This window comes from Echiichthys vipera (genome assembly GCF_963691815.1).
Source record: "Echiichthys vipera genome assembly, chromosome: 19".
In the NCBI taxonomy this organism is placed as follows: domain Eukaryota; kingdom Metazoa; phylum Chordata; class Actinopteri; order Perciformes; family Trachinidae; genus Echiichthys; species Echiichthys vipera.
This window is the reverse complement of record NC_139844.1, coordinates 16,616,435-16,628,147: the sequence shown is the minus strand read 5'-3', so window position 1 is coordinate 16,628,147 and position 11,713 is coordinate 16,616,435. Positions and strand designations below refer to the sequence as shown.

At 38.3% G+C, this 11,713-nt stretch overlaps 1 protein-coding gene across 2 annotated transcripts in view; it reads right to left on the bottom strand.

Annotated features, from left to right (window-relative positions):
* Nucleotides 1-2,223: 2,223 nt before the first annotated feature.
* usta (uronyl 2-sulfotransferase a) overlaps nucleotides 2,224-11,713 on the bottom strand; it is a 55,827-nt gene continuing 46,337 nt past the window's right edge. For both annotated transcript variants that reach the window (XM_083933543.1, XM_083933544.1), the window contains 3 exons: nucleotides 4,580-4,677; nucleotides 4,301-4,458; nucleotides 2,224-4,125 (listed from right to left, as the gene is read on the bottom strand). In XM_083933543.1, the coding sequence (XP_083789669.1) occupies nucleotides 3,833-4,125; nucleotides 4,301-4,458; nucleotides 4,580-4,677 (549 nt within the window). In that variant the 3' untranslated portion in view covers nucleotides 2,224-3,832. The remainder of the gene's footprint in view (nucleotides 4,126-4,300; nucleotides 4,459-4,579; nucleotides 4,678-11,713) is intronic.

Below are 11,713 nucleotides of genomic sequence, written 5' to 3'. Positions count from 1 at the left end.
ATTATATAGTCAAGTATATCATAAAAATATGAAAAAGTCATAGTATAGGATGTTATAAAATATGTGGTCAAGTCATAGTATTGTATATCACAAAAATATGAAAAATGTCATTGTATACAATGTCATGAAAATATGAAAAAAGTAATAGTATATAATAAAATATGAAAACATGTCATAGTATAGTATGTCACAAAAATATGGAAAAATGTCATAGTATGCCATACAAATGTGAAAAAGTGGCATAGTATAGTATGTCATAAAAACATGAAAAAGTCATAGTATAGTACGTCACAGAAATATTCAAAACATTCATTGTATATTGTGTCATAAAAATATGAAAAACATGTCAAACGTATGTCGGAAAGTAAAAAAACGTTTAAAAAAAATGTAATTTTTCAAAAAAATGCATAAATCAGTCACAGGATTGCCTATCTAAAGCAGTCATGGCATAATTTGTAAAAAAAAAAAAAAAAAGAAGTCAGGAAAAGTGTGTCCATAAGAATAACAAAAAAAAAAAAAAGTCATAGTAGCATGTCGAAACAGTCAAAAATTTAGCAATATAAAATAAAAAATGCTTAAATCAGTTAAAGGATAACCTGTCTACTGTGGTCAGGGCATAATTTGTTGAAAAAAATCAGGAAGAATTATAGAAACGTGTGTCCAAAAAAATAGGCAAAAAAAAGAAATCATAGTATAATATGTCGAAAAAGTCCAAAGGCATAGGACAGCCTGTCTAAAACAGTCATAGCATAGTTGCTTGAAAAAAGTCAAGGAAAGTCATAGACATATAGTGTCTAAAAAAACATATAGTATAGTATGTTGAAAAAAGTTTAAAGAAAAAAAAAAACAAGTCAGAAAAAAAGCTTAAATCAGTCATAGGATAGCCTATCTAATGCAGTCATGGCATACTTTGTTGAAAAAAGCCAAGAAGAGTCATAGAAAACTGTGCCCAAAAATAAGCCAAAAAAAGTCATCATATAGTATGTCGTAAAAATATGATCATAAAACATTGCTAAAAAAGTCATAGCATATAGTATGTCATAAGATATTTTAAAAGTCATATTATAGTAGGTTATAAAGTTACCATGAGAAAAGTCATCATATAGTATAGTACGTCTTAAATATATGAGAAATGTCATAGTATAGTATGTCATAAAGTACGATCAAAAAAGTCATAGTATGTTGTGAAAATATCACGGCAAAAAAAATGACAAAAACTCATAGTAGTAGTATGTCATAAACCTGTAATTCATAAAGTCGTAGTATTTACAAAATATCTTGAGAAAATGTCATAGTACACATTTCTTTAAAACTATGAAAAAGTCATAGTATAGTATGTCATGAAAATATGCTGAAAACAGTCGTTGTAGATTGGGTTTTAAAATGAGATGAAAATATCATAGTATATTTTCTCATTAAATTAAGACGATATAATCCTATTATATTGAAGAATGTCATGAAAGTATGTTGAATTTTTTTTATAGTGCAGTTCAAAAATATGCTGAAGAGAAATCCTAATAGTGTGTTTTGAAAATAGGAAAAAAAATATTTCTACGTTTGATCTGTCAAACCACCCAGAGTAACTTGTTGTGTTTCTGGGTACCATTTTTTCTTTAATACAGCTGCGCTTGAAGGCGAGCTGCTATTTCATGATTGGTAAGCAACTTTAAACTTCTTTTCTAAAACTTTTTTTTTTATAGTGTGACTATTCAAATAATGTAGTCGGAGATGCATTTTACTTTACATGTCATGCATCTTGTTGCTTTCGCTCAGAGTAAGTGACAGTGACTGCATAAACTGCAGAATTGAGGCAACAATACCAAGTCAACAATACTATGTCAAAGCAACATGTATTGTCCAAAACCGCTTAAAGATCCTTACATTAAATACATTTCCAAATGGCATGACCAAGATCAAGTGAGGTAATTTCCCAACTGGGTAGCCAGAAGGAAGAGTCAAGGTTGCGTGAAGGAATAGACAGGTTGCTGCGTAGAAGAGAAAGCTACACATGATGAGAGCAAGGTGATGGTGTGGAACATGGTCTGGAGGCTGTTCTGTTACCCGCTGCCTATCAATCTGATGTGTGTAGCAGCATGGGAGATTTTAGGCAGGTAGAGAATGAGGTAGGTTGCAGAATTCCTGATGAGGTTAAGAGGCCACCGCAAATTTTTTCATACATGATTTTTACACAAAAAAAAAACCAAGTGAAGCAGAGACAATAGCTGCAATAGTTAGAGGACATTTATTTTGAAGATTTTAAAATGATAGACTGCATTAGTTGTTGTTAACAAGTTTTCAGCTGTTGATATAAACCCATTCTAGACGACCTTAAAATACCAAGAATTGTTTCATAGCCGCCAGAAAGTTATTAAACCTCTTTTTTTTCCTTCCTGAGAATCTTATCTGGAATGCAAATGAATACAAAATAATAAATTAAACTGGCAAAAGAAAAAAACACTGAACACAAACCAGGACAATGAAAAGGTACAGACAATGGGGATTAAGATGGTAGAGTGAACTATGTAGATGGCAGGCACATATTAGCTTATGGTTACTGTTCTCTGGATGATTTGTACACGAGTGATGGAAAAACATGCACTCTGAATAGCTGCTGGAGAATTAGAAGTGTTAGAAGTGTTAGCTGGGATTGGTAACAATTCACATGCTTTCATGATAATATTTTGAGAGGGAAAACAAACCCTTAATAGTAACATACTCATATATAAACTAAATGAAGATAGGAATCCAGTTTTGTGACCAAATCCCTCATTTTGCTGCAGAATTTCAGGAAAAGTCATCTCAGAAAAAGTGCAGTTTATCTATACAGTTCTGTAATGCATTGCAGTAGAAACACTGGTATTTGGCAAGCTCCATCATTCAAACTTTGGATTAAACAAACTACGCTCCAAAAATTATTTTTAGTGTTTGACTCTCAACAAATGACCTGTCCCAAATTATAAATTGTTGTGAAAATACACTGCTGGTTTGGTAAAACTCATCATTCATGCACACACACTTGGAATTCTTTGAATTCATAATTGAGTGCTTACTGTCTGACCCTCATTTATACCTAATAATATCTTACAAATTAAACAAAATGATATAAACCAATACTATAACAATTGACTTGCCTTTGTCACAACTCCACCAGCTGTGCACAGAGGTTTCCTGTCAGTCACAGGAACTTTTATCGAGGTTTGGCACTTAGAACAGTCCTAGACAACTAATATACAAAAAAGGGTTTTGGTACTTTCTTTATTCGTGGATACCGTTTCCCATTCCAGCTTTTAGGACATTAACCCTTTCAAAAAAGTATTAATCTCTTTCGTGGGCTACAACTGAAAAGTCATCACCTACAGTAAACACCCCAGTGACCAACATTTAGAATATTTCCCAACACTTTTAGTCATCCACATGTTGCACTAATCTCTCCTGGAGATTACAGCAATGTTGTTTCTTTTTTTTTTTTTTACATTAATGAACCCAAAAACAAGCTCAAATTTAACAAAACTTGAGTCAATCAAATTGAGCATTATCTCCCACTGTCCTTGGTCAATTTTTTTAAATAGAGCATTTTGTCCTTCCAATTACTCAACCCTATAGTCCTCAGTGCTGAGCCTGTCATGAAAGGAGTCTATTGCAGATGGAAAACAGAGCCCGTAAAAACACGAGCATCAGGATCCACACACCCCCAAACACACCTCACTTTTCTTAGGAATGCTGAAAGACGGGGAATGCATCCCTTTGCCCTCAGGCAGTCTCCAGCTATCTTCAGCCAATTCTAGCCAATCAACTTTTTTTTTGGCTGCATCCACTGTTCATCAAACAGCCCTTAAGGATGGACCAGCCAGCTGTTGGCATCCTCCAGGTCTGCATCTAGCTCCTCATCTTCATCCAAAGGTTCTGGGGTTCGGAGGGCCAGCTCTCGTAGGAAAGCCGGTGAGTGGGCGGGGGGTTGGGAAACAGACTTGAGGCCAATTTTTTTCTTCGTCAGATGGAACTGGTCTCGGATGAAGTTGTAGAACTCATACTCGTAGCGCATGCGGTGGTACAGTACCTGCAGGGCCTCTAGAGTGGGTGTGTGTTTACGTACTGTGCCTGTCATGTTGCCCATCTTCTTATAGTCTGCAGAAAGAAGATGACAAAACCAAGAGGAGATCAACTGAATGCAAATTGATATGAATGTAAAGAAAAAGTCGGACTACAACATACAGCTTTTAATAAGAAAAATACATTTACCAAACTTTGATTTTTGGAGCAAACAACAGCTATAAATGTAAACTTTAGAATGTGCACCCACCAGGGCTCTTGTAGATGTTGAGTACTCCAGTAAAGTAATGAGGTAAGAGCCTCTCCAACAGGAGCAGAACATCCTCAAGCTCCTCCAGGATACCCACAAGGAGGTAATTCTCCAGCACATTCTGTTTGGCCCTCTCCAGAGCCCATACTCCTGGCTCTCTGGTGGAGAAAAAAGAAAAATGACAAATAAGAGACTGAGAAACCAAGACAGCAACAGACGTTGCCAAGGTCTAAACCATCAAGATGCATTGCCATGCACCTGACATGAGTCTGTAGATACCTGCATTGAGGATGCTGTCCACAGAAGTAGGGAATGATGTAGAAAACTCTGGGGTTAGAGCACTCTGGGTAATTCTCTAGAATGCACACATTGATATCCTGAAAGCAGACAAACACATAACAATCATTTAAATTTTACAGTTCTCATTCCATTATAGTTTGATGCAGTAGCTGAATCTCAAACATAATTGTAACGATCTGTTTATGCCACTAGAGGGAGCCCTTTGCCAGCAATGCTGGCAACTCCCTGAGTCATCATCTGAGAGGTGTATGCATAACCACATCCCGAGCACAAAGATACGCTCTGCAACTTCACCTCAGATCAAACACTGTAAGAAAACATACAGCTGTGTATGGATTTTTGCACTCATAAATATGCAACATAAAGATAATTTCCATGATATAACTGATGACATCAGATAGAAACCATGGCTTATCATTATGCAGTGATTAAGCAGAGATGAATGTGAACACGTCTTATAAGTGAGATATAATAAGAAATAAAGTGATTAGATCAGAGTTGTGAACTTTAAAACACCCCTTGTCTAAATCTGGCAGCAATTACTGTAAATAATGATAGGAAGAAAAAAAAACAGATGACAGATTAAAAACACACAAGCAGGAGTGAAGCTGGCCAGCTACTCAGCGTTGTGGAACTAGCAGTCAAATCCGTGTCAGGTGACGTAAGTCTTATGGATGGCAACAAGTCCAGAGCAACAAAACACTCCACAAGGCATGACACACACACACGCAGATACACCACATGTGCTCTAACACATACATACGGTAGCACCAGGCTACATGCATGAGGCAGAAGGTGTGTAAAAGTGATTGGGATCTAAAAGTGTACACAAATGTAAAGTGTTACAACTGTGTCAAAGCTTGTCTTTAAGATCTATACTCTGATAAGTCGGCTGATTTAAAACAGAGAAATTTGTCAAAGCCGACACGTAGGGCAACAATTCCAGAGATTACGTTGGTTCAGACAGGACTAGAGGCCCAGACCTTCCCACAGGATGTAGTCTGGTATTGAGGGTGATATGTGAGATGTGAGGGCTCTGCGGATTAACACTGAGAACCAGGTGATTGAGCTGTCAAAAACACCTCACTCACAGGGTTGTAAACACAGATAAAGGCAGGAAACCACGTGTGTATGATGAACATGTACGTGCCTTTTAGAAAATTATAAAAGGTATAAATTGTACATCTCTGTCAGACAGTTCACAAAAACCCTCAAAGCAAATTCAGTCAAAAGCTTTGAGGGTAACGATGACCTGGACAAGTGAGAATATTCACAGGCTTAGTTCACAAAAAGGGAAAGCCACAAATCGGATAACGTTAAATCTTGATTTCTCTCAAGCCTCTAACAAGGTAGCAAAGGTAGCAATGACAGGAAGAGCATGAAGGCTGATATACATAAGCTGGGATGACATAAATCATGCACTTTGTCAGTTTTTTCCCCCTCGCAGCTGAATACTGTGGTGCAATTGTGTCTGATTCACCAAGCGGCTGCAGGGTTTGTTTGAACTTTATGACTAAGCTGGACTATGCACCAGGAACAGGACTTATTGGTGATCAGTCAAGCAAACCACTAAAAAGCTCTTCAAAGAACCCACAACAAACCCCCAGAGGAACCTTCAGAAAACAGCTCAGTATTGCACCATTGTTATAGTACGGGTTGTGTCCGGACTTGTGATAAGTTCGCCCTGCTTCTCTCTGATTCAGAATTTCAAGAATAATTTGTTTTTTCTCTCATGCTTCTTTGTTCAATGACGTGTAAGTTAATCCATCTCCTTGCTAAGCAGTCTACAGTTTCCTGTCAGTGATGACTGTTACATTTTCCCAATAAATGCATTGAAACTCTCTGTGTGACAAACAATGAATCACATGCAGAGATTTCAAAAGATAAGTTACAACTTACACACAAACTAACTTGAACTCAAATCAAACACTGACATCACACACACACTTCTTGACACGTTACTGAACAGATAATGGGAATGAACTCTCAACAGACTTTACGTTTCTACAATCAGCATAATTGCAGCACAAAAGCCTCCTAAAATCTTTATGAGCCAAATTATTAACGAAATATGCGAGAAAAAGCAAGCGAGGGCTAGAGAGAAAAACACAGAGAAAGGTGGACAGGAAGTGACATGTGTGATGTCATTCCCCCCGACGCACATGGCTCATGGCCAGGAGGTCCCTCCAGCACTTTGCTCCAACACTTGATACAAGACTCTTATGCCTCAGCATTTAGGGGACCTCTGGGAATCCAGCCACAACTCATTCATATACAACTACACACAATTAAATACACACACACATGGCCGACAAACAATACACACTTTCTTTAGAGGACCCATTAGTATTTCGAAGAGAGCTCCTGTGTGCACACTCAGGCTCATTGTTTCTATTCTCACAGTGGATTAAGCCAACTGAGCAGTCACAGAAACTGTAGCAAAATAGGCCCTAATCTCTACGACAGCCTCCTGTTTCACTGAATGGAATGTGTGCATGAATTAAATCAGGAGTAATTGATGATGCAAACCTTTCCCATGGGACAGTTTGCCTCAGCATTCATCAGGCAGCATGGGAGTGGTGCACCTGTGTTAAATCACATTTGAATGACTGATTTAATTTGTTTTCAATCTTGAGCAGAAAACACAGAAACTAAGTTGCCAATCACATGCAAAAAAATGATAGATGCGACCTTTCTGTAAAAAAAAAGAAAAAATAAGGGACTGATTTCAGATAGACTTTGACTTTGGCCTAGATCTAACTGCTAGTCAGACTTCACATAAATGTCTCAATTCACCTGAATACTATGAATCTTAGTCCACAATAAGCCTATGGGCGAGGTGGCAAACTTTTGGGTTTAAAATAGTCTAAAATGTCTAATTATCTAACTAATCTAGCAGCAAAATTACGGTAAGACTGGCCTAACACTTAAGACCAGTCTAAGATTTCTTTGTGAAACTGGACCAAGGTGGCTTGGACTAAACCTGATAGATGTAAACATTAAACTTTTGACAGTTGCACCTTAGGCGATCATCCCTCCCTGTGACAGGTACACCACCTAATGTTCCTAATGTCAAGGCATGCCAGGGCATGGTTGATGCCAGCAAAGCCTCTCCAGTGAGATCCTTCCAGAGTGCATGTGTCATTGTCAAATGTCAGGTTACCCGAGAGAAAAGGATTTTCACTCACCGTGGGAATCTAACCTGATCAGACCAGTATTTTGAAACTGTGAGAACTAACCTGTGTTCTTTGGTGGAGAACACAGGTGGAGACACTGAATTACAACATAAACAGTCTCACATGTGTGTGAAGAGAGGCGTACACACACATTGTACAGAGCCTGATTAATCAAGTCGAAACGGCTCCCTTTGTATTCATCATTTTATACATGCATATAAATATCATTAAAATATATTTCAAGTTCATACTTGTAATTTGGGTTTCTACTAGAACATGCTTCACGTGATTTAGTGTTCAAAGGGTACATTACTTTTCTCATTCTGTCCGTCTAAATATACCTGTATTCACTCTCTGTCTGAAATGCTCCTTTTTAGTGCCTGTCTCTTTAAATCCCCCTCATGAAAAAGCCCAGTCTGATCCACTCTCTGTATCTCTGCACCATCATTGCAAACCGGGAATGACTGTAACTGCCCTGTAGCAGCACTTTCTACATATATAGCATAGTTGTGACATCACAAGCATATGAAAGTCCTGACGGCTCGTTTAAAGTCACAGTTTCTGAATACAGGCTGTGTGTATTTCTCTGTGCATTGATCGTTTTGATACTTCCTTTACAGTATTTATATAACACATAGACTTGCTTTATAATTAAAAAAGACAAAATCTCCCTTTTTATAATATGGGACCTGTAAAACCTACTTCATTCTAAATAAAGCTCATAAGTCCTGAGTTACAGTCCATGCATGTGCTCAGTCCCATGCGTGTACACTCTGTGTTCTAGTGTCCAGTACATGCCTTTGTATAGTGTAGTGTATGTGTGTGTAAAAAGGGGTGTGGGGGACTGACGGAAAATCCAAGCCGACCACAGGAATGTCTCAGTAACACGTGCATCAGGTTCCCTTGGCCCCTAGTAGCAAACTGACAGTGTTCTTTCATTGACACCTTTCATATACACCCAGCGCAGGGCAGGCAGGGCTAATGCACACCAGGCAGGGGATGTATCCAAGACTAGTCCCAACTTAGAGTGTTGACATAGGGGGGCACTAAAACACACAGATATTTGAAACGTTATACTCGCGAGGACATTCAGCTCCTTGCTTCAAATCGGGACCTCTCTACCAAACACACAGAAACTTAAAGCCTCATATTAAGCGCATTTTGGATATCAACATTGAATCAAATAACTCAATCGAAGGTGACATTGTTGCTGAGAATGCTGCGGTTTCATTGTTTTGGGTTACTGATTTGTCAGGTGAAGGAGCCCCACTCGCCCTCTCCAACGCCCCCATAAAAAGATGTGAACAGCTGCTTTCAGCACACAAGCTCGCAGAAGCTAAAGGCTCAACTCTCTTAACTCGCCACTTGGCTTTAAAGCCTAATCCTTAACCCTAACCATAATCTTTGTTCTAACTCAAACATATAATAATTTCGTACACATTAAACTACTGGATATTAAGAGCTATAGTGAAGTTCAGCACATTCACTACCGCAACTGCAATCTCCAGCATCGTACAGATGCTAGTGTGGCATGTGCTTGCAGCCACTGTTTATAGATAAGATTTAGCACATAACTGTTTTTGCTAATTCGGTAAGCTAGGGTTGGTGAGGGTATCCAGCACAGTCAGTACAAATAAACAATACCAAGAGCAGTAAGAAAAGAAAGAAAAGCAATGCAAAACAGGATCATCTGAGAGACACTTCTATGCTGATACAGTAACATGATATCTTTGTTGTTTCCAAAGAACTAGTTCAATATTAGAGATCGGGAAGAGGGCATTACACTTAAGTGACTCAGGGCACAACATCACATGCTCTATTCGACTACTTAAACCTAAGAAGTGAGCACAAACAAAATGTCATCACTTTGGAAAATTTGAGTCATTTTAAACCCTGAAAAGGACTCTTGGTCCTCATGAATATAGGAGGGTAATTGTAACACACACACACACACACACACACACACACACACACACACACACACACACACACACACACACACACACACACACACACACACACACACACACACACACACACACACACACACACACACACACACACACGCAGGTAAGCCAGTCTACAGCAACATAGGCCTCCCCCTCCCCTTTAACTGTAGCAAGGGGCCCCCGTGGTCTGCATACTTTAATAACTCAACTCACATGGTCCAAAACTCCAGGGGAAGCAGTGCAATACTTAATTACACCCAGTCAGACTCAAGCCAGAATGACATTCACCCCTCCCGTTCGCCTCTCCGTATGGCCTTCTAAACTCTCAGGGTCTCTGACAGCATGAGGACTGTGGGACGAGTGACTAGGAGTGCACCTGTGTTTGTGCCTTGATATTGATTTGCCATAAAATTACTGATATGACCATTGTTTTGACCTCTTTTTATAGCCAGAATATCTTCTGTTGTTGCATACCTGCTCCCCTAATCCCAAATGTAGTTGTCTGTCCTAGTCAACCTTACAGTAGACTCATCACTTTACTGCTTTCTGCACTGTATGTCATGAAACTCAAACTGTATTTCAGTAGCTCCTCCACAGCATGAATCTCGAACAGAGATTTAAAAAAAAAGATGACAGCTTGAACATTAAAGTAAGGCTCCAAACAGCATGTGCTGTAAAATATGAGATGCCTTTAGTATGGAGCTACAGGGGTAAACAACTCTGTGTGGCAGATGTAGGATACCAAGTTTCTGATGTGGTTATACTAAATCAAGTCTCTAATTGGAATCATAATCAGATTTAAATATTAGGTTTAGCGTCAGGCTGCCATGGCCTTACGAGCTGCCTTCTGCCTCAAGCATCACCACGTGCAAAACATCTTCAAAGAGAGCACAGTGTGGTTTTGATATATTTTTTTATTGAAGAAATGTTGCGTACGGTACATTTTAATATTAATGGAAGTTAATGTTTGTCTCAAGATAACAAAAAACAGATCCCAAATTCAACAAAACAGTCATCCAGCTGACACATGATATGGTAATTAATGAGTGAATTAATGCAGAAATCACTGCTGATAAAAAAATTAATATCAGTATGAATATCTTCATGTTACGATATTTTGTGGAAGATAATAATAACAGGAACCCGTCAGCTCGGCTCTGAGGATTTGATCTTAATAACTGTACCTAGAGTCTGTACTGAACTGGGGAAAAGGGCATTTAGTTATGCTGCGCCCTCCGCATGGAACCAGCTGCAGAACGAACTAAACTGAAGGAGCTGGTTTCTCAAAACAGATTTAAATCCCTTCTTATTGATGTTGATGTTGACTCATCTGACTCTGGTACATGCTTTGTTTGATGATGTGCTGATTGTGACTATATTTATATGTTCTCTGTTGTATCTAACCTTTATCTGTAATTGTTGAACTGTGTTGCATTTTCCTGGTTAAATTAAGGTTAAATAAAAAAAATAGTATAGTATAATTATAATAGTATAATGTGTTTATATAACATAGTACAACAGTCAGTAATTACTGTCTCTCTGTACACCTACATACACTCTTTGACTTGCGTACCTCCATAATTTAAGCAGTATATTTCACTTCTTCATAACTGAGCTTTAGTTTATGAAACCAGCTGGCCTGGAACCAAAACTTATTGGCAAGCTAGTGACTCAGTCATAAAGTAACTGTGCAGCTCTGTCAAATACTGCAAACGCATTAGTATTTCAAACCATAAACATCGGAGGTATTGATTTAGCTAGTGTCTATATGAGAGTAAATGGGCCTATGGGCACTGGCACCGGGATGAAAGGTTAGTAGAGGGAAGGAAAGAAAAGTTTTCTATATTAGTTCTTTTGGGACTGGGGCAAAATGATAAAGGTGGTTAAGTAGCCTATACTGTGTTGGCATGTAGTTACAGCATATTATTTTAATATTTTGGGAAGACGTTTTTAAAGGTGTACCTTGTTAGTTCTCTTCATCACAAAAC